Source organism: Saccopteryx leptura, chromosome 1, assembly GCF_036850995.1.
Source record: "Saccopteryx leptura isolate mSacLep1 chromosome 1, mSacLep1_pri_phased_curated, whole genome shotgun sequence".
In the NCBI taxonomy this organism is placed as follows: Eukaryota; Metazoa; Chordata; class Mammalia; order Chiroptera; family Emballonuridae; genus Saccopteryx; species Saccopteryx leptura.
This window is the reverse complement of record NC_089503.1, coordinates 376,611,698-376,635,517: the sequence shown is the minus strand read 5'-3', so window position 1 is coordinate 376,635,517 and position 23,820 is coordinate 376,611,698. Positions and strand designations below refer to the sequence as shown.

The 23,820-nt window shown below is 40.8% G+C and overlaps 1 protein-coding gene across 1 annotated transcript in view; it reads left to right on the top strand.

Annotated features, from left to right (window-relative positions):
* POLH (DNA polymerase eta) overlaps positions 1 to 23,820 on the top strand; it is a 37,724-nt gene that overhangs the window by 6,248 nt on the left and 7,656 nt on the right. Inside the window, exons 4-10 of the mRNA XM_066359330.1 lie at positions 1,254 to 1,471; positions 11,369 to 11,538; positions 13,314 to 13,417; positions 15,537 to 15,656; positions 16,443 to 16,566; positions 17,278 to 17,343; positions 22,844 to 23,013. Of these exons, the coding sequence (XP_066215427.1) occupies positions 1,254 to 1,471; positions 11,369 to 11,538; positions 13,314 to 13,417; positions 15,537 to 15,656; positions 16,443 to 16,566; positions 17,278 to 17,343; positions 22,844 to 23,013 (972 nt within the window). The remainder of the gene's footprint in view (positions 1 to 1,253; positions 1,472 to 11,368; positions 11,539 to 13,313; positions 13,418 to 15,536; positions 15,657 to 16,442; positions 16,567 to 17,277; positions 17,344 to 22,843; positions 23,014 to 23,820) is intronic.

Below are 23,820 nucleotides of genomic sequence, written 5' to 3'. Positions count from 1 at the left end.
GAGTAAGTTTATAGACCAGAGAATTATTAAAGCGTAATGATTTAAAATTATTATTTTAATGATTAACCTGAGATACCAGCTTTTAAAAAATAAAAATATAATTTGCAGAAATGTGTATACACTAAATTTATCAAATATTCTTAACAATACTTTGGAGTAATTTGCTCAAGAGACTGTGAAGAACACCAGCTACTGCGGTAGAATTAACTTTCCTTGCTCTGCATGTGGGTAAGCTCTCTTTTTTTTCTTTGAGGTCAAACTGCCCTCTCTCCAGCCCAAATAATGACTAAAACATAAGAAAGCTATTTTTCTTTAATTTTCTCATTTGAGAATGTTTTAGAAAAATAATTATACTAGTTTTAAGAGATGTCTTAATAATGAGGTGCAAATATTTCCATTTTTATGATAAATAATAGGTTCAACAGGAACAAAGAACTTATTTAAATTTCATGGCAAGTCCAAAACAAAGAAAATATCCACACATTGCCATAGAAAACTAGCTACATACAGCCAGAAGAGCTGCTTGTTCTGGTTTGAATAGACTGCATATGGTGGGATTGATATCCTCTGGGGGAGGCTGTCTGCCTGCCAGATACATTACTACATTCTAGGAGCTTATTTTCAAGTTCATAATTCAAATTTTAGTATATGCAGAAATTATAGGACTTGATTGTGTGTGTGTGCATGTAGCAAGGACCAACTCACATGTTAATGAAATTCACCATTGACTGAGGTATAAAATCCACATGTCACTTCCATCCTGAGGAAGACAGGATACTTGGGTTCACTAATCAATGCAGTGTTCCCTATAAGTTACCTCGTACTTCAAGAGAAAAGTAGAAACAGAATCCCATGTAGTGGATATATGAGAATAACAAAAGGAATAGATGATCATAGTAAAATGTTTTCTAGTTAAACTAGTTTGAAGCATTTCTTTCCTCTTTAGAGAGATCCTTGTGTCACATAGACATGTTTATGGTCTGATGCTTTCTTTCTACTTGATATGTTAGAGTTTCACCACAAATGTTTGCCTCCATGGTTCTTTTGCCTTGCTTCTGTTATTAACCATCTTCCTGCTTATTGACCCCTTTGATTGGGTTACTATCTACAATAGTCTGACAAGTCATTCCTCTCTTTAAAGAGATCTTACACTGATTATATATATTGCTATTCTATTATCAGGGGGAGATCAGCCCACAGTCTCAAAGTTGCCTCCACATATTGTGTATATGTATAATCCTTATACTTCTTAGATACCGGGAAGCCAGTGTGGAAGTGATGGAGGTAATGTCTCATTTTGCTGTGATTGAACGTGCCAGCATTGATGAAGCTTATGTAGACCTGACCAGTGCTGTGCAAGAGAGACTGCAAAAGCTACAAAGTCAGCCTATCTCAGTGGACTTGTTGCCAACCACCTACATTGAAGGGCTGCCCCGAGACCCTGCAACAACAGAAGGGACTGTTGAGAAAGGTACTTCCATAGCATCATTTGCTTCTGCTTCCTGCCTTTGGAACCTGCTTTGCTTGGTCTCACTGATACTTCTTGAATTGATTCAAAGGAAACTTAAACTACAACCTGCATGAATCACAAGGACTCACATGAAAGGATATACACATTCTCTTATCTTTCCAGGTATATGGATGTTTGGAAGCTTGAAATCTGTATGAAATCAAATTCGCCTTTAGACATGACTAGGGCAAGGTAGAGTTATCAGTAGAAGTCTGACTGAACACTTCCATCATTTGCAGGTTAATTTATCTTGTAACTTGATTTTTTTTTTTTTTAAGGGAGCTCTCAAGTACTGGGAGTTGAATCTCTCAAAATTTCTAATCAGTTCATAGCACAATATCAATGGGCTGTGCAAGGCCTCTTTCATTTTATATATTTTTTTCCTTTATGGTGATTCCTCCATATCCTACCTGACCTCACATACATTTTACACCCCCCAGTGTATTTGGTATATATTTTAAATATGTATATGTCTTTATAATTATAAGCATTGCTTTGTGTATGTGCTTTTTAAATTTGTGTTTTTTAATTACAATATTGTGTTGTGTTATAGAGTTTATTTTATTTCAATAGTGATTTTATTAGTTTATCTATATAGCTGTATTTATGTGTATTTGATTACTTTTACTTAATTACATCCTTAATTACAACCATAATGCATGGTTACAGACCATTCCCCTTGTGATAAACTCATTGGTTGCTTCTAATCTCCTACTGTTTATATGATGTTCATCCTCTTTAGGACCTATGCAAGGGTTTCTCTAGGAAATGTTTTCAAGAGTGGACTGCCAGGCCTGACCAGGCGGTGGCGCAGTGGATAGAGTGTTGGACTGGGATGCGGAGGACACAGGTTCAAGGCCCTGAGGTCGCCAGCTTAAGCATGGGCTCATCTGGTTTGAGCAAAGCTCACCAGCTTTGACCCAAAGGTCGCTGGCTTGAGCAAGGGGTTACTCAGTCTGCTGAAGGCCCATGGTCAAGGCACATATGAGAAAGCAATCAATGAACAACTAAGGTGTCGCAACGAGAAACTGATGAGTGATGCTTCTCTTCTCTCTCCATTCCTGTCTGTCTGTCCCTATCTATCCCTCTCTCTGACTCTCTCTCTGTCTCTGTAAAAAAAAAAAAAAAAAAGAGTGGATTGCCAGGTCATAGGGTATACACCTATACCTAGTTTCACTAAATACTGTCAATTTGCTCCCCAGAACCCCTGTAATAGTTTACCCTACCCCTGGCAGTACATAAAAATTTCTATTTCCCGCCTGACCCGTGATGGCACAGTGGATAAAGTGTTGACCTGGAACCCTGAGGTTGCTGGTTCGAAACCCTGGGCTTGCCTGGTCAAGGCACAGATGGGAGTTGATGCTTCCTGTTCCTCCCCCGGCCCTTCTCTGTCTCTCTCTTTCCCACCTCGCCTTTCTAAAATGAATGAATAAATAACTAAATAAAAGAATTCTTGTTTCTGCCATATCCTCATCAGCAATTGATATTATCTAATGTTTAAAAATCTAGCCTGACCTGTGGTGGTGCAGTGGATAAAGCGTCGATCTGGAATGCTGAGGTCGCCGGTTCAAAACCCTGGGCTTGCCTGGTCAAGGCACATAGGAGTGTTGATGCTTCCTGTTCTCTCTCTCTATCTCTCCCTCTCTCTCTCTCTCCCCCTCTCTAATAAAAAGGAATAAATAAAAAAAAAAATCTAAAAAAAAAAAAGTGAGCAAACTAAAAATCTTTGCCAGCCCTAATGAGCTGGCTTAGTGGATAGAACGTCAACCTGGTGTATGGACATCCCGGGTTTGATTTCTGGTCAGAGCACACAAGAGAAATGACCATCTGCTTCTCTCCCCCCCTCCCATTTCTCTCTCTCTGCACATCCCGCAGCCGGCGCCTTAATTGGTTTGAGCATCGGCCCCAGATGCTGAGGATAGCTCGGTTTGTCTGAGCATCTGCCCAAGACGGGGGTTGCCAGATGGATCCCAGTCGGGGTGCATGTGGGAGTCTGTCTCACTAGAGAGTGGGAAGCATCAACTCATACTAGTTGCTTCCCATATGTGCCTTGACCAGGCAAGTGCAGGGTTTTGAACTGGTGACCTCAGCATTCCAGGTCAACACTTTATCCACTGTACCACCACAGGTCATGTGTGATTTCTAATTAGCTTATTTTTGAACTTTATAAAATTGAACAATGCTGTATATACTCAAGTCTGGCTTCATTTACTCAACATTGTCTTTGTGAAATTCATCTATTGTTTTGTATATAGTTGAGTTTGTTTACTCTCATTGCTGTGCATAGTTTCATTATATGAATATAGCATAATTTACCCATTCTACTATTGATGGGTACTTGGGTTGTTTCTATTCTTGTGCTACTAAGAATTGTGCTGCTGTGAACATTTTTGTAAATATCTTTGGTGAACACATGTATGCACTTCTGTTGGGTATGTGACTAGAACTGCTCAGTTGTAGGGTTTACCTATATTCAGCTTTGGTTTGTTTATAGTCAGCTTTAGTAGATACTACCAAATAGTTTTCCAATATGGTGTACCAACTTATAATCTTACCAGCAGCAGATTAGGGTTCCAGTTATTCCACATCCTTGTCAATACTTTTTTTTTGCTTGGTTGGTTAAAGCATCGTCCCGATATGCAAAGGTTCGGGTTTGATCCCTGGTCAGAGCACATACAGGAACAGATAGATGTTTCTATCCCTCTTTCTCTTATCTCTCTCACCCTTCCTTCTCCTTCTAAAATCAGTAAATTGAAAAAGAAAGAAAGAAAGAACAGTAAACTTAAAAACTTTCTTTTTTGCTTTTTAGCCATTTTGATGGGTATATAGTGATACCACACTGTGGTTTTAGTTTCCATGTCCCTGCTGTTAATGACATTGCGCACCTTTTGTATGTTTATTGACCATTCAGATATCTCCTTTTATGACATGCCTGTTTTAAGTCTTGTGTTCGTTTGTTGTTAGATTGTCTTGTCTCCATCTGTAGGGCTTTTCATGCTAGATATGAATCCTTTGTCAAATATACATATTGTAAATATCTCTGATCTGTGGCTCGTTTTTCACTCAATGTTGGCTTTTGATGAACAGAGGTTTTTTATTTTAGTTTGGTTCAGTTTCTTTTTCTTATGGATAGTATATATTTTTATGTCCTGTTTAAAAAATCTTTCCCTACCTTAAGGTCATGAAGAAATTCTGTCTTATTCTAGAAGCTTTATTGTTTTGCCCTTCACGTTTAGATTGACAATCCATTATGTATATGTCTGTAGGGTATGAGGTGGGAATCAAGATTCCTTTTTTTTTTTTCTGAAGTGAGAAGCAGGGAGGCAGAGAGACAGCCTCCCACATGCGCCCAACCAGATTCCACCTGGCAAACCCACCAGGGGACAATGCTCTGCCCATCTGGGGCGTTGCTCTGTTGCAGATGGAGCCATTCTAGCACCTGAGGCAGAAGCCACAGAGCCATCCTCAGCACCCGGGCCAACTTTGCTCCAATGGAGCCTTGGCTGCAGAAGGGGAAGAGAGAGAGAAAAAAGAGAGGCCAGAAGGGTGGAGAAACAGATGGGTGGCTCTCCTGTGTGTCCTGGCCAGGAATCGAACCCAGGACTTCCACAGGCAGGGCTAACATTCTGCTACTGAGCCAACCAGTCAGGGCCTCCCTTTTTTTTTTATTATATGAATATCCAATTATAATAACTTTATTAAAGCTTTAATTTTTTCTATAAATATCTTATGCATTCATTTGTTATAGATGCTTTAATTTTTTTTTTGTTATGGCAATTTTACTTTTGAAAAAAATTTCTACTTGGTTACTGATGTGTAGGGAAATGATAAGTGATTTTTAAAAAATATTTTATTTCTTGAGTTTAGAAAGAGGAGAGAGAGAGGAAGTTGGGGGGGGGGGGAGGAGCGGGAATCATCAACTCATAGTAGTAGTTGCTTCTCATACTTGACTGGGCAAGCCCAGCTTTTCGAACCGGCAACCTCAGCATTCCAGGTCAACACTACTCACTGTGCCATCACAGGTCGGGCTGATTTTTCTTTTTTTTTTTTTTAATTTATTTTTTTTTTTAATTTATTCATTTTTAGAGAGGAGAGGGAGAGAGAGAGAGAGAGAGAGAGAGAGAGAGAGAGAGAGAGAAGAGACAGAGAGAGAGAAGGAGGGGAGGAGCTGGAAGCATCAACTCCTATATGTGCCTTGACCAGGCAAGCCCAGGGTTTCAAACCGGCGACCTCAGCATTTCCAGGTCGATGCTTTATCCACTGCACCACCACAGGTCAGGCTGATTTTTCTTTTTTTTAATGAATTCATCTTTATTTACTTTACTGGCAAAAACTTGTGATATAATCTGCATAATATTAGTTTATGATGGTTCCAGATTCTACATCTAAGAGAATCTGGGTATTATATATATTTAAATTTTTATTTATTGATTTTAGCCAGAGGGGAAGAAAGAGAGAGAGAGAGAGAGAGAGAGAGAGAGAGAGAGGAACACCGAGCTGTTCCTGTATGTGCCCTCACCAGGATGGAACCAGCAACCTCTGTACTTTGGGCCGATGCTCTACCAGGCATCCCCAAACTACAGCCCGTGGGCTGCATGCAGCCCCCTGAGGCCATTTATCCGGCCCCCCACCGCACTTCCGGATGGGCCACCTCTTTCATTGGTGGTCAGTGAGAGGAGCACTGTATGTGGCGGCCCTCCAACGGTCTGAGGGACAGTGAACTGGCCCTCTGTGTAAAAAGTTTGGGGACCCCTGCAACCAATGAGGTAATCCGGCCAAGGCTGGGTCTTACGTTTTTTTAATCAAATATTATGAAAATAGAGTTCAGCTGGATCTCCCAGAGCAAAGAATTCTTTCGTTCTTTAGAAGGGTTTCTGTAGGGTGTTCACACTTTTTTCCTAGCCATTTTCTAGGTTTATTTATTTATTTATTTTTCTGAAGTTGGAAATGGGGAGGCAGTCGGACAGACTCCCGCGTGCACCTGACCAGAATCCACCCAGCACGCCCACCAGGGGGCGATGCGCAATGCTCTGCCCATCTGGGGCGTCGCTCTGTTGCAACCAGAGCCATTCTAGCACCTGAGGCAGAGGCCATAGAGCCACCCCCAGCGCCCGGGCCAACTCTGCTCCAGTGGAGCCTTGCTGCGGGAGGGGAAGAGAGAGACAGAGAGGAAGGAGAGGGGGAGGGGTAGAGAAGCAGATAGGCGCTTCTCCTGTGTGCCCTGGCCGGGAATTGAACCCAGGACTCCTGCACGCCAGGCCCACCACACTCTACCACTGAGCCAAGGGCCTTCTAGTATTTTTGATCATGGCTATATTACAAACAGTATGTCTATTATTTTCCCTTGGTTCCTAACCTGTACTTTTAGAACTATTATTTTGTAACATTGTTCTTATTCAGAAGAGCTCTTTAGTAAAAACAAACAAACAAAAACTTTAAGTATTGGGCATTAGCCAAAAGGAAACTGTAGCAAGTTAACTTTTTAGGGAAAAAATAAGGCAATCTGCTATTACTTGTAGAAACAATACATATTTCTCCAGAAAAAGCTCCAAGAGAGTTTAACTTATTTCTTGATACAGTGGTGAATTTTCCATGGGTTTTATGTTGTTATTTTTCCTTTTTGACAGAGACAGAGTCAGAGAGAGGGACAGACAGACAGGAAGGGAGAGAGATAAGAAGCATCAGTTCTTCATTGGGGCACTTTAGTTGTTCAGTGATTGCTTTCTCACATGTGCATTGACTGGGGGCTACAGCAGAGTGAGTGGACCCTTGATCAAGCCAGTGACCTTTGGGCTCAAGCCAGCAACCATGGGGTCATGTCTATGATTCCACGTGCAAGCCAGTGACCCAGTGCTCAAGCCAGTGAGCCCACACTCAAGCGGGATGAGCCTGTGCTCAAGCCAGCGACCTCGGGGTTTCAAATCTGGGTCCTCTGCATACCAGTCCGGGGCTTTATGCACTGCACCACTGCCTGGTCAGGCTTTAACTTAAAAAAAATTTTTAAGTGAGAGGAGGGAGATAGTGAGACAGACTTCCTCAAGTACCTGGACTGAGCTATTTTTAGCACGAGAGGATGATGTGCTGGAACCAACTGATCTACCCTCAGTGCCCAGGGCCATGCTCGAATCAATCAAGCCACTGGCTACAGGAGGGGAAGAAGGAGAGAAGGGGGAGAGGGTGGGCAAGAGAAGCAGAAGGCTGACTCTCTTGTGTGCACTGATTGGGAATTGAACCCTTGGGACGTCCATATGCCAGGCTGATTGATGCTCTATATAGGGCTGGGTTTTATGTTTTAAAATAAGATGTAAAGTGTTAAAGTTTCCTTTGCTGTATGATATGCCTTTAACATGTTGTGTTGAAGGGTAGTAAAACTGTCTAGGGAAGCCTGTGAGAATGACCACCGAAATTACTTTGCTCTCTGATCTGACATAGAGCTTACCAAGCTGGAGTCTGCAGATCTTTTAGTTTTGTAGTGTAGGGAACACAATGGACAAAATATGTGCCACTTAAGAAAGGTGAAGGTGGCCTGATCTGTGGTGGCGCAGTAGATAAAGCGTTGACCTGGAACATGGAGTTTGCCAGTTCGAAACCCTGGGCTTGCCTGGTCAAGGCACATATGGGAGTTGATGCTTCCTGCTCCTCCCAAGCCCCTTCTCTCTCTCTCTCTCTCTCTCTCTCTCTCCCCCCCCCCCCTCTCATTCTCTCCCTCCCCCCTACTTCTCTCTTAAAAAAAAAAGGCGAAGGTATGGTACATAGGATTTAGTGGTGAGACATGTAATGATATGTAATGCTTTATTATTCTAGAACCAGAGTCAGAAGTTAAGAAAGTTTTTTTTAGGCTTTTTGTTTTTTGTTGTTTGATCTTAGGTTTGTATATCTTATTTTGTGTATTTTTAAAATAAATATTTATAAATTCTTTTATAATGCTTTAAATCATTGGTTTTTCAAGGATTTTTTTGAGGGCTATAACCCTTTTGAAAATCTCTTGAGCCCTGGCTGGATAGCTCAGTTGGTTAGAGCATCATCCTAAAGCGCAGAGGTTGCTGGTTCAGTCCCTGGTCAGGGCACATACAGGAGCAGATCAATGTTCCTGTCTCTCTCTTTCTCTCTCTCTTCCCCCTTTTTCCCTTCTCTCTCTCTAAAATTAAGATAATAAACATTTAAAAAAGAAAAGAAAATCTGTTGAAAGCTCTGGATTCTTGTTTGTCTTAGAAAAATACACTTAAGACAATTTTGTATGCAGTTTTCAGTTGTGTAACAGGTCCTCTGAAATCCACATACCTCAGAATAAGAACAATTATTGCACTTTACATTGGTTTTTGGCTGAAACTCATTGTTGAACAGCTCTCTGGTTAAAGATGATGGGACATACCTTTGTTGGTGGTCAGATATGAACTCAAATGGGCATGCTCCTCTTTCTTCTACACCTATCTTTCTGATCTATGTACATTTTTATTTAAAATGCCAGTGTTTATAAAGAAGTCTTATTTCGGTGTCTTAGGTATCTGTTTTCTGTAGTATGTCCAGAGTACATATTAAGCTTCCAGGTGCAGTGGTGTCATCTTTTTATTTATAGTGTTCAGAATATTGCAATGTCTAGCAAATGGTGTATGATGTTGCATATTATATTCTCGAGTCTTCATCTATGTGTGCAGCAACAACAAAAGGACCGCAGGAATTAGCTGATCTAAGTGCAGGTAACCTTCACCATTCTGCCTCATACTAGGTTCAAAGCTAGCACTCCTGCTCAGCCACAATGCCGTTTGCAACTTTGTATTTTGTTTCTGAAATAGTTATGTGTGTGTGGAAAGTTTTAAGTAGTACATTCACTTAAAAATAATACTCAAAAATTGCCAGTCAAAAATTTTTCTTTGGGGCTGTTTTATAATTAGCCAAGAAACTCATTTGCTTGTTCTTTCTTTCTTTTTCTTGCTCTTAATTCACTTCTTTCTAAGCACATATTGAATATCTTCTGAATGCCTATGAAATATGTATTGGTATAAAAAAATTATAAATCAACTATCAAAGGTAAGCGTTTTGGGAGGTAGAGGCTTTGCTGGCTTTGAAGAAGTAAGTAGTTATGGTCCCTGGAGTTGTGGAGTCTAGCTAGAGGTTTATCAGTCTAAAGTTCTGGCACGAGTCGTGAATGTTCACTCTTATGCCTGTTCCATTTAACATTGTACTGGAAGTACAAGATGGTCCAATCAGAACAGAAGAGGAAATAAAAGATATTCGGTTGTGAAGGAAAAAGTAAACTCTTTGCAGGTGATATGACCATGTTTGTAGAAATCTACATCCCTCCACCAAAACAAACAAATAAAACAACTAGACTAAGTGAGATTAGCAAGGTAACAGGGGACAAAGTCAATATAAAAATCAACTGTAAGCCCTGGCTAAGTAGCTCAGTTGGTTGGAGTGTCATCAGAACACACCAACATTGTGGATTTGATCCCCTGTCAGGGCCCATACAAGGAGGAACCAGTGAATGAATGAATAAGTGGAACAACAAATTGATGTTTCTCTCATTCTCTCTCTCTTTAAAATAAATAAATTTTTAAAAATCAATGTACTTCTCTATACTAAAAGTTAAAAATGGGAAATTGAAATTTAAAAAGCAATATCATTTGCAATAGAATTATAATGAAATTATCTGAGATTTATTTTTTTTTTTGCATTTTTCTGAAGCTGGAAACGAGGAGAGACAGTCAGACAGACTCCTGCATGCCCCCGACCGGGATCCACCCGACGCCCACTAGGGGGCGTCGCTCTGTTGCGACCAGAGCCACTCCAGCGCCTGGGGCAGAGGCCAAGGAGCCATCCCCAGCGCCCAGGCCATCTTTGCTCCAATGGAGCCTTGCTGCGGGAGGGGAAGAGAGAGACAGAGAGGAAGGAGAGGGGGAGGGGTGGAGAAGCAGATGGGCGCTTCTCCTGTGTGCCCTGGCTGGGAATCGAACCCGGGACTTCTGCACGCCAGGCCGATGCTCTACCACTGAGCCAACCGGCCAGGGCCCAGATACACTTTTAAATCATTGCTCATGAAAGATAATATAAAATATTTATGGAGCCTGACCTGTAGTGCCGCAGTGGATAAAGCATCAACCTTGAATGCTGAGGTCAGTTTCAAACCCCAGGCTTGCCCAGTCAAGGCACATATGAGAAGCAACTATGAGTTGGTAATTCCCACTTCTCCTTCCACCCCACATTCCTCTCTCCTCTTTCTAAAATCAATAAAATATTTATGGCATATTAAAACTATAAGGTACAGCCTATGCTGAAGCTAAAGCTGTTAGAATCAGTATAAAGAAGAAATTGATCCTGACAAGGTGGCGGCTTAGTGGATAGAGTGTTGGACTGGGATTCGGAGGACCCAGGTTTGGTACTCCGAGGTTGCCAGCTTGAGCACAGGCTCATCCGGCTTGAGCATGGAGTAGCTGGCTTGAGCGTGGGATCATAGACACAACTCCATGTTCGCTGGCTTGAGCCCAAGGTTGCTGGCTTGAGCAAGGGGTCACTTGCTCTGCTTTGCCCCCTGGTCAGGGCACATGTGAGAAAGCAATCAATAAACAACTAAGGAGACTAAGGAGCCACAAGAAGGAACTGATGCTTCTCATCCCTCTCCCTTCCTGCCTGTCTGTCCCTATCTGTCCCTCTCTCTGTCTCTGTCACAAAAAAAAAAAAAAAAAAAAAAAAAAAAATTGATCTCTCTTGTAAGTACCACGTAGTATTTTAAAATGGCTGCCATTTCTGTGAAAATCTACATGTCTAAAGTACCTGAAATCTAAGCATTTCTGCATTAGGTAACGCTTAACATTCTGATTTTTAAAAAAATGTCTCAATGTGACCTCTCAACTTTTGCAGAGGAGATGCGAAAACAAGGCGTATTGCAATGGCTTGATTCTCTTCAGATGGATAACACCACCTCTCCAGACCTACAGCTCACCATGGGAGCAGTGATTGTGGAGGAAATGCGAGCAGCCATTGAGAGGCAGACTGGTTTTCAGTGTTCAGCAGGGATTTCCCACAATAAGGTGAAGGCTAATAGCAGATTTCAAAGAGAAACACAGATATCTGTAGTTAAATGCAGCAAGGATAGATATGAGTGGAACATTTTAATCATTACACACGTACTTTGCAATGGGCTTCTATTTAAAATTCATGTTGAGAACTAAGTAAAAGCCTAAGTTATTCTTTAACATGGGAATCGACATTGAACATGTACCGTCCTAAGAAGCAGGCTGAAACATTTGCAGAAAATGCTTATTAAAGTATATTTGAAAATGCGTAGTTTTATAGTTGCATCAAGCATATTTCTTTAATGACTGAATTATCTAAGAAGGAGGCTGGCCTTTGAATTTTATATACAAACCTATTTATTTTCTTTTCATTTGCTGAGTATTCTAGTATTATTTTGTATGTCAAGTGACCTAGGTGTTTATGCTTTCCTAAAGAAAGCAGTAAAATAAATGGAATAGTAAAATTTTATTAATTTGAACACTTTTGATTTATGGAATATAGACAATTCTCAGTCTGGGGCAGAAGAACCGGTTTTCTGATTAGAGTGCAGTGAGGGCCTGGGATCTTCATCCCCTTCTGACTAGGTGAACAGTCAGCAGTGGCTGATTATCCGTTACTCCCTCCCCTGCAGAGTGTGGGTGGGTTTTTTCTTCCTGGTTGGGTGGAGGGAAGGAAAACAGAAGTCCCGATGTAGTAACTTAAATCAAGTTAAATGTCATTCCAGAAAATCTCTCCAATGAATTTATTTTATTTTTTTATTGATTTTAATTTATTGTGTTTACATAGATTCTAGTGTTGCCCCGAACGCATCCCCTCTCCCCCGTATTCCCCTCAACATCTCCCTTGCCCCCCTCCCCACAGCGCCCTCCTCCCTTCCCTTGGGGTTTATCCCATCCTATCATCCCCTTCCCCTCTGTTCTCCAATGAAGTTAAAGAATGATTTTATACATTCCCACCAATTTCATTTGTGAAGTGATACCATCAAAGTATCTTATTCTTTGAAAACAGTTCTCAAGAATTTAAATTTATTCATTTTGAAGTCTTATTTATAGGATAAGTTGTTTGCTATTGGAGAATGATTCTGAGCCCGATCTCTATCAGAAATAGAAAATTATGGTAATATGCATTAAAATCAGGAGTCAAAATGAACTAGCCATTAATCTAGAAATATAAATAAATGGGTAACACAAGTTTGTTTAGCACTTTCGTATGGACACATTAAGAAATGAATCATGCCTGACCGGGCAGTGGCACAGTGGTTCAAGCATCGATCTGGAATGCTGAGGTCGCCAGTTCAAAACCCTGAGCCTGCCTGGTCAAGGCACATATGGGAGTTGATGCTTTCTGCTCCTCCCCCCTTCTGTCTCTCTCTGGTCTCTCTTCTCTAAATGAATAAATAAATAAAAATAATTTAAAATATATATATATTTTTTAGAAAGAAAGAAATGAGTCATAAGTTTCTTTTGCAGCTTCTCTCCTTTACACACTCTTGAAGTGGGAGCACTGTGGGGATATAGGGGGTGGAATAATGACTAAAGGAAAACTAAGAATGGAAGATGCAGGAAAAACAATGTAGATTATGATGGTGGGTCATGCCTTCCACTGAGGACATTGTGGGATATCAAGGTTCAGAGATGTCTTGAATTTCTGGTTTTGTTTTTGTTTTTAATATGAACACCATTAGTTACGCCTTTAAGCTGTGCCTCTGTGTGTGTGTGTGTATTAATATTCACCAACTCTCTGTATGGGTGTTGACAGCAATGAGATTTTTGTACTTTCTGCGCTCCAGGTCCTGGCAAAACTGGCTTGTGGACTGAACAAACCCAACCGCCAGACCCTGGTCTCTCACGGGTCAGTGCCACAACTCTTCAGCCACATGCCTATCAACAAAATGTAAGTATTTGGGGAGCACGTTAAATTTCACTTAGCTACATGTGAAGGTACTCTCTGGTTGTTGTTTATTCTGTTCCTTACGAAAAATGGGTACCAGGGAGGTGGGAGGAAGGTAACAGGACATTTTGAAGAAAACACAGACCTTTTTTTTTTTTTTTCTTTTTTTTTACAGAGACAGAGAGAGAGTCAGAGAGAGGGATAGACAGGGACAGACAGACAGGAACAGAGAGATGAGAAGCATCAATCATTAGTTTTTTGTTGCGCACTTATGACACCTTAGTTGTTCATTGATTGCTTTCTCATATGTGCCTTGACCATGGGCCTTCAGCAGACTGAGTAACCCCTTGCTTGAACCAGCGACCTTGGGTCCAAGCTGGTGAATTTTTGCTCAAACCATATGAGCCCTTGCTCAAGCTGGGTCTTCACATCCCAGTCTGACGCTCTATCCACTGCGCCACCGCCTGGTCAGGCCAGACCTTTTTTTCTTAATGAAACTTCAGTTCTCGGTTATCTGTGTAAAATACTTAGTACTGATTTTTTTTAAGTGAACTGATTTTTATAGATGTATGTTTAACTTCCCTCTAGGCTTTTTATTCAAGTCTGTTACAAAATAAATAAAATAAATGGGAATTTTACTTCTTTTCTTCTAATAATATATCAAGGTATTCAGGGCTACTGAATTTTTCCCAAACTAAGCATGAAAGAAACCAAGTAAGGCCTGACCTGTGGTGGCGCAGTGGGATAAAGCGTCAACCTGGAACACTGAGGTCGCCAGCTCGAAACCTTGGGCTTGCCTGGTCAAGGCACATATGGGAGTTGATACTTCCTGCTCCTCCCCCTTCTCTCTCTCTCTGTCTCTCTCTCTCACTCCTCCCTCTCTAAAAAATCAATAAATAAAATATTAAAAAAGAAAAAAAGAAAGAAACCAAGTAAAATGAATGGCTAGGTTGTGCCTACAATTGTATGTTCTTCACAAGGGCTTATAGTATTGTTGAAGGAACAGGTATAACAGTTCTGAGCAACAAAGTGTTATCCCAAGGTGGTACACAATTGTTGAATGAATTGTACAGGTAGTTACTAAAGTTCATAGAAGAGAATAGTAACCTGAGAAGGGTATAGGAAAGTGGCTTGGGGTTTGTTTTGAGATTTGGCATAATTTGGAAGGTCAGATGAGACTGGAAGAGCAATGGCAATTTGGACTATGTTTTGAACACAGAGAGGGGAAGCATATGAGGTTTTTTTCAGTGAACTGGGACATAAAAGTAGTTTAGCTGGACCATTCTGAGGAAGAGAAGTGATGGACATAGGACTGAGAAGATTGGCTGAATACAGACTATAGGAAGCCTCAAAGGCCAGGCTTAAAATGTTTTACTTTATTCTTTTTTTTTTTTTTGTATTTTTCCGAAGCTGGAAACGGGGAGGCATTCAGACAGACTCCCGCATGCGCCCAACCGGGATCCACCCGGCATGCCCACCAGGGGCGATGCTCTGCCCATCTGAGGCGTTGCTCTGCTGCAATCAGAGCCATTCTAGCACCCGAGGCAGAGGCCACAGAACCATCCTCAGCGCCGGGGCAAACTCTGCTCCAGTGGAGCCTTGGCTGTGGGAGGGGAAGAGAGAGACAGAGAGGAAGGAGAGGGGGAGGGGTGGAGAAGCAGATGGGTGCTTCTTCTGTGTGCCCTGGCCAGGAATCGAACCTAGGACTCCTGCACGCCAGGCTGACGCTCTACCACTGAGCCAACTGGCCAGGGCTACTTTATTCTTAAACAAAAAAGGTTTAAGCTGTGGAAGGGATTTGTTTGGGGGTTGGAATTTTAATCCCTAAATGGGACAGTAGTTTCTGTTCAATTTTAAGTTTTATATACAGTTGGCTTGCTGACTAATTAATGACTTTAACCTTTTGTTTTTGCTATTGTTAATCTTCCCAGGTCCTAACTCCCAGAATATCTGCATCCCCAGACTCATCTAGTCTTACACTATCAATAGTCGGCAGGACAAACGTGTGCTCTCATTTTCCCTGAACCTTCGGGAGAGCTAGTTGCACGAGCAAAATGTCTTATCTCTGCTGCTAACTACATATTTAGAATGTGACCTACAAACTCTTTGTCTTTTTTGTTAGCCGTAGTCTCGGAGGAAAGCTGGGGGCCTCTGTCATTGAAATCCTGGGGGTAGAATACATGGGTGAACTGACTCAGTTCACTGAATCCCAGCTCCAGAGTCATTTTGGGGAGAAGAATGGGTAAGTGATTCCCAATGCTTTTCATTTATAACCTTTATGGGAATACTACATCCAGATATAGACAAAAGCATTTAGTAAAATCCAGGCCAATCTTTAGGTTAGTGTTTGTTCCTCGAGGTAATATTATTGGTCCTTTTGCTTTAAAATATTAGATAACTATGGCCTGTCAGTCTAGAGTAGTTCTTTTTTTTAATTTTTATTTATGTACTTTTTTAGAGAGAGAGTGATAGAGAAACACTGATTTGTTGTTGTATTTATTTATACATTCATTGATTGAGTTCTGTATGTGCCCTGATCAGGGATCACACCCACAACCTTGGTGTATGGAGATGACACTCTAACCAACTGAGCTGCCAGGCTAGGGCCTTGAGTAGTTTTTTACATACTTAAATAAGTTGATAGGAACTGTTACTTTGAAGCTTGGATGTATAGAAGTACATCGTCTATGTATGCTAAGATACTGATAGTCCCCTAAAATCCTTGGGTTTTGGCTTAGTAAGCACCAGAAAACTTGGGGGTATAAATCAGTGGCTTGCTTGGCACTTTTCTAAAAATATAAATAATGACTTGGCTTTGGGAAGCGCAAACAGCGTTTCTCTCCTTGGCACCATATTGCGCTGGCGTTCATTGGGTAGGGCAGGGGTTCTGTCAGAGGGGAGGTATACTTAATTTTGGACAAACTTTTTTATGAAAGGGATAAAAAGGGGTAGTATAATATAGGAATTTCGCTTTGTTTTAACAATAATCATTTGCTTTCACCTTAAACTTTCTTGCTGGTTTTATTAGGTCTTGGCTATATGCCATGTGCCGCGGCATTGAACATGACCCAGTGAAACCCAGGCAGCTACCCAAAACCATTGGCTGCAGCAAGAACTTTCCAGGAAAAACAGCTCTGGCTACTCGGGAACAGGTAGGCGGCCATTCTTGACAGAACATTGCCTCTGTTAAGGGTAACAGTTAGCTGGTAGGTTTTGGAAACTGTAGAAGGTTTAAGAAGTTAGATGGAACCATTATGCTGTCAAGTATGAAGGGAATAGAATTTTTTGTGTGTGTTGAAAATTGACTAGTTTTAATGTGATTTATTATTTTTTCCTTTTTCCACCTAAAAATAAATAAAATGGAAATTTGTGAAGTTTGAAATATAATTATTCATTTTTTTGGTAGGGGAAAACTTGGAAGGCCTAGGATATTTATTGTGCCTTAAGTGTGTGTCTTTTTTTTTTCCTTTTTTTCTTTTCTCAGAGCTAGAACATGCCTGAAGTTTCCCTGATGGCATGCCAGCAGGAAAAGAAAATGAAAGTTTTGAGCCAGGGCAGGTCGGAGTACTGAAGATGTCTCTGATCTATCTGTTGATCCCCTGGTTATGGGGAAAACTTTCTTACAAACATCCCTTTCGGGGAGAGTGCTATAATGAACTCTTTGTCTTTTTTGTTAGCCGTAGTCTCGGAGGAAAGCTGGGGGCCTCTGTCATTGAAATCCTGGGGGTAGAATACATGGGTGAACTGACTCAGTTCACTGAATCCCAGCTCCAGAGTCATTTTGGGGAGAAGAATGCACCATCTAGTTCTATAATAAACCTACAGTTTTTAAATGAAAGATTAAAGTCTCTATGCTTTTTTAGGTACAATGGTGGCTTTTGCAATTAGCCCAGGAACTAGAGGAGAGACTAACAAAGGACCGAAATGATGTAAGATATTCTTTCTTTATTCCTGGGGTGAGCTTTGGGATTTAAATACCAGTTTAAATAGCTTACCTTATGGAATAGAAGTAAAGATACAAAGATACCAGCTAAAAAGAAAAACAGGAAAAAAAAGATACGAGCTAAGAAATTTTAAGAAATCTTTTCTTTCTTCCATTGTTGTTTTGGAACAGCAAGAGTCACACGTTTTGCCACACAATTAAGTAGCCAAATTAAGGAGTCTTATTATAAAGCGGGTGACTGCTGGGGACCTAAGTCATTCAAATCATGCAGTCCCAAACACAGTTTGGGGCCAGCTTTTAAAGACAAAATTCATGCTGGTTGGGGTGGGAAGGAGGGGGAGCTCAGTGAAGCATGGTACAAAAGCAATAAAACATACTCATTAATCTCACTAACAAGCTCATTAAATCTTACTGTCTTGTTACAGTGTTTATCTATAGGGTCAATTTAAAGAAAAAATATTTTTACACACTAAGACTATAAACTTTAAGGATGATAACACGGCAGTGATAAATGTTTTGCATGTCTAACAAAAACATTCCTAAACATTCTAGGATTTACGACCCACCCCTGACACAGCTACAATTTGGCAAAACTAACTTCAAGGCTGGGGGTAGGGAGTTTTAGACCTAAGTAAGTTTTGGGGTTATTTAGAGTTTAAGATAGAAGAGAAACTAAATGAGTTATTTATGCGAAGAGACTTTTTAAAGTTACTTATTGCTAAAAGCCTTTCTTTTCTATATTTCACCATAAAATTCAACATGATCTTTGAATGCCTAGATCTGTGAACATATGACCTGACTATTCCTGTCTCCTTCATTACCATTTGCCTCTACTTTTTTTTCCTATCTCTTTATCTACTCCTGCAGCTCTGAATGTACAGTGGACCTTCATCAGAGTACTGAGCCATTAAGCAGGACATTTAGGGATTAGACTGTAAATTACTGGACTTAAACAGAGTCCATGTGACAAAGAAGCACTGACAGGTTTAGAGTATTAGGTCAAAGACTTGACATCTGATCATTCATTTCTTCATCCAGTCTTCTACAAATAAATCAGCTTTATTGATGTATATTTACATATCATATAATTCACTTGTTTAAAAAATTTTACCCATTGTTACAGTGTATAGTTCAGTAGTTTTTGTACTGTCTGGTGTTAACTATTCCACAGTCGATCTAAGAACATTTCATCGCCCAAAAAAGAAATCCTATACCTATTAGCAGTTACTCCCCCAGCCCTAGGCAATCAGTAAGTCTCCTTTCTGTCTCTATAGACTTACTATTCTGGACATTTCATATAAATGGAATATAGTACAGTATGTGATCTTTTGTGAGTGGTTTGAAAACTTTAAGTTAACATAATATTTTCAAGGTTCAACTCATAGTTGCAGCACCTTAGTTGTTCATTGATTGCTTTCTCACATGTGCCTTGACTGGGGGGCTCCAGCCAATCCAGTGGCCCCTTACTTAAGCCAGCGACCTTGGGCTTCAAGACAGCGACTATGAGGTCATATCTATGATCCCACGCTCAAGCTGGCAACCTGAGGTTCAAGCTGGATGAGCCCATGCTCAAGCTGGTGACCTCAGAGCTTTGAACCTGGGTCCTTAGTGTCCTAGGCTAACGTTCTATCCACTGAGTCACCACCTGGTCAGGCCTTTATTCCCTTTTATACTGAATAATATTCTATTGTATAGATATTACCACATTTTGTTTACCCATTCATCAGTGAATGGATATTTGAGTTATTTCTACTTTTTGGCTATTAAGAATAATGTTGCTATGAACATTCATTTACAGAGTTTTATGTAGACATATAGTTTTCATTCCTCTTGCTCCTCTATACCTAGGAGTTGTATTGCTGTGTCACAGGATAACTCTATGTTTAGTATTTTGAGGCTGTTGCTTCACTATTTTACATTCCCAGCAATGTAAGAGGGTTCTAATTTCTCTGTAATCTTATTATTATTATTTTTTTAATAATTTTTATTTATTTATTTATTCATTTTAGAGAGGTGGGGGAGAGAGAGAGAAAGAGAGAGAGAGAAGGGGAAGGAGCAGGAAGCATCAACTCCCATATGTGCCTTGACCGGGCAAGCCAGGGTTTTGAACCGGCAACCTCAGTGTTTCCAGGTTGACGCTTTATCCACTGCGTCACCACAGGTCAGGCTTATTATTATTTTTTTAATTTTAGCTCTATTGATGGGTGTGAAGTTTGTGGTTTTTCAGGTGCTTATTAGCCATTTTCTTATCCTTTGGGGAGAAATGTCTGTAGAGGTCATTTCCCATTTTTGAAACAGTTGTCTCTTTATTGAGTTTTAAGACTTCTTTATATATTCTGGGAACAAATTACTTGTCAGATATATAATTTGCAACTTTTCTCCCATTTTGTGGGTACTTTTTTTTATTTTCCTGACAGTATCATTTGATGTATCCCTCCCAGTAGAAACATCTGGAAGTCCTACAAGTCAACTTTATACTGTCAGGAATCATCCAGTACTACCTGTATGCCCCTTTTTAGCTGAGTTGGTGGTGCATGTGTGTTCTTTGGTGGTAACAAAGATGGGTATAATCTCAGCTGTGCTGCGGGTCTGTTTGCCCAGTAGGTATCGCCCTGTTCTCGTCTCTTTAAGCATCTGGGACTTCTCACTGTGTATCCAGTGCAACACTGTAGGGATCCCTGAAAATTAATCTCTTTTTAAGCTTAAAACGACTTTATGCCAAAAAGAATTCTGGACATAGAAGATACTATTACTTTAAAATATTCTAGTGTCTTCTTTTCACACTGAAGTCATGTGTGGATTTCTTTTCTTTTATTCTGTAATGACCAATATAATTTGGTCTCTGGCTACTTCTCTGACCTCATCTCCTTCCCTTACTCACTCCTGTCTGCTGGGCTCCTTGCCTTTTATTTAACACAAGAAGCAAACTCTCACTTTAGCACTTCGTTTTAACTGATGAGGAAGTGGGGGGAGAGACAAACAGATCAGTTTGTTGTTTCACTTCTTTATGCCTTCATTGGTTGATTCTTGTGTGTGCCCTGACCAGTGATTGAAGCCGCAATCTTGGCAGAGCAGGATGATGCTCTAACCAACTGAGCTCCCAGCCAGAGCACATCTCAGCACTTATATACTTGCTGTTCCTTCAGCCTGGAGAATCTTTGCTCTTCCATTCTTAAAATTTGCTCCCTCAATTTATTCAAGTCAGGCCTGACCAGGCAGTGGCGCAGTGGATAGAGCGTCAGACTGGGACGTGGAGGACTCAGGTTCGAGACCCCCGAGGTCGCCAGCTAGAGCGTGGGCTCATCAGGTTTGAGCAAGGCTCACCAGCTTGAGCCCAAGGTCACTGGCTTGAGCAAGGGGTCACTTGGTCTGCTGTAGCCCCCTGGTCAAGGCACATATGAGAAAGCAATCAATGAACAACTAAGGAACCGCAATAAAGAATTGATGTTTCTCATCTCTCTCCCTTCCTGTCTGCTGTCTGTCCCTATCTGTTCCTCTCCCTGTCTCTGCCACAAAAAAAAAAAAAAATTAAGTCGTTGCTTAAATTTCACCTTCTCCAACTACCCTCTTTCATCAGAGCCTGCAGTGCTCTCTGCCTTACTCTGCTTTCTTCCATAGCACTTTGTAGTCACTTCTATTACATGTCTACTTGTTTATTATCTGTACCTCCTACTACAAGATTAGACCCGTGAGGGCCTACATTTTTTGTTCTGATTTGTATTTCTACACTAAGTCTGATATATAGTAGGCTTTCAGTTATACTTGAATGGTTTTAGTCAAGAAGGACTCCTTCGTAATTGCCAATTTGTATTCTCTCACAATATACAAAGCTGTAGGAATTATATTTACAAAATGTACAAAAATAACCCTGGCTCAATAGCTTAGTTGGTTAGAGCATCATCCCAATGTGTCACGGTTGTGGGTTCGATCCCTGGTCAGGGCACATACCAATATAAACCAAGGAATGCATAAGTGAGTGGAACAGTAAATCGATGTTCCTCTTTCCCTTCCTTCCTCTCTCTAAAATGAATCAATAAACATTTTAAAAGTTTTTAAATGTACAAAAATTTAAATTGTCTTTTCACCCCCCCCCCCAAATAGTTGCTGTTCTTGGTTTGGTTGCCATAGAGGTATTTCTTCTCACATCTTTTGATTTTGAGGGGATCCCAATAATAGAGTTTTGTTTTTGTTTTTTTGTGGACACCGAGAGAGACAGAGGGACAGCGAGACAGGAAGGGAGAGAGATGAGAAACATCAATTCTTTGTTGTGGCACCTTAGTTGTTCATTGATTGCTTTCTCATATGTGCCTTGACTGGAGGAGGGAGGGGGCTACAGCAGAGCCAGTGACCCCTTGCTCAAGCCAGCAACCTTGGGCTTCAAGCCAGTGGCCTTTGAGCTCAAGCCAATGATCATGGGGATCATGTTGATGATCCCACGCTTAAGCCAGCGACCCTGTACTCAAGCTGGTAAGCCCACACTCAGGCTGGCAACCTTGGGGTTTCGAACCTGGATCCTCTGCGTCCCAGTCCAATGCTCTATCCACTATGCCACCGCATGGTCAGGCTAATAGTAGTTTTTACCTTCTTATATTCCTGCCTCTTGACCTTTGTTTCACAGTTGGTTTTGCATTAAGTATTTAGATGCTTAGACTTCACTGAAAAGTGAATCGATGATCTTGCTTTCTTGAGGCAGGCTCACTACACCACATCTTCTAGTGGTAGATTGTAAGAAGGAGGTAAAAGTGAAAACTTTTGTTCATATTAAACATAAGAGCTTCAGGGCAAGCTCTGGTTGGCTCAGTGGATAGAGCATTGACCCACCATATGGACATCTCGGGTTCGATTACTGGTCAGGGCACACTAAAGAAACAACCGTCTGCTTCTCTCCCTCTCCCACCTCCCTCAGCCAGTGACTTGATTGGTTTGAGTTTCAGCCCCAGGCGCTGAAGATAGCTCGGTTGATTTGAGCATTGGCCCCAGATAGGGTTGCTGGGTGGATCCCAGTTGGGGCATATGCGGGAGTCTATCTCCCCTCCTCTCACTTAGAAAAGAGCAGCAGGGTAGATTAAAGAATAGATCCACTACTCAATCCTGACATCCTAGCATGGCTCACTCTCAGTTACACGAGTTCTTCCTTCAGTCACAAAGTATAGTATAGTACTATAGGTATTATAATCTTCCTTGCATAGACACCATAAAAAAAACATGCAGGAGAATCAATTTTCATTTATTCTTTCCTCTTCCCATCACCTGTCAAAATTTTCTAGATATTACCTAATAATCCATCATCTAAATTATATCATCTCCAATTTCTTCTTATACCCCAAAATAGCACAAAATTTTTTTTAAATTATAAATTAAACTTAACTATTTCCAAACTAGTCTGTCATTCTGGTTCTTTTAATATCCTCTTCTACAGTTCAGTATATAGAATCCAGAGGCTCATGGTAACTTTAGTTCTGGTCTCAATCCTTTTATACCCACAGAACGACAGGGTGGCCACCCAGTTGGTCGTGAGCATTCGTGTACAAGGAGACAAACGTCTCAGCAGCCTGCGCCGCTGCTGTGCCCTTACCCGCTATGATGCTCACAAGATGAGCCATGATGCATTTGCTGCCATCCGGAACTGTAATACTTCAGGGGTCCAGACTGAATGGTGAGTTTCTTTCTAGCTCATCTTCTCAGAAGAGACTTATACCCTGTCTTGGTCTAACATTAGTGGGTATATAAGCTTTCCAGCTGGCGTAGGTGTTTTGTGACTGTCTAGTAGGCCCTATTACAGGGAGGAATGGTCATGTACAAAGGGGAGAGCACAGTAGAAACACCAGAAAAAAAGGCAGCTTGGCTGCAACTTCCTTCCTACATTTGTTGCTGTCCAGTTCCCAGGGGTAAGTTTGAGAGGCACTGTGAATCAATACTATCCTTACCTGTATCAATTTGCAGTAGTCAGGAGAATGTCCAGTTGCACTTGGCAGTACAGAATTCAAGTTTTAAGAACACAGCACACTTGGGAACTTCTTTTTCAACTACTTGATTTTTCTCTCTTTAAAGGATCTTCCTTGATAACGAATCTGACTCATACTCACTGAGAATCTCTATCTAACATTCCAACTTGGTAACAAGCTCCACTGGTATACTACCAAGTGTCAGATTAATAAACTTCAGTTGTCCATGAAGGATAACCAGATATATGACTGGAGCATGTTCATTTACTGTCCAGATATTGTTTTAGTGTTGGAATCCTTTTAATATTTAACATAGTCTGTTACATTTTTTTAAAAAGTATTCCAAATTCACAACAGAAATAGTTAAGTGAGAAAAATAAATTGGTTGTTTGTTAATCAACCTATATTGAAGAGTATAAGAAATGAGTTTAGTTAACCACATAAGTAATTGCTTATCAAAATATATAGGCCACTACTATTATATGTACAGATATACAATATGATGGGATCTCTAAAGT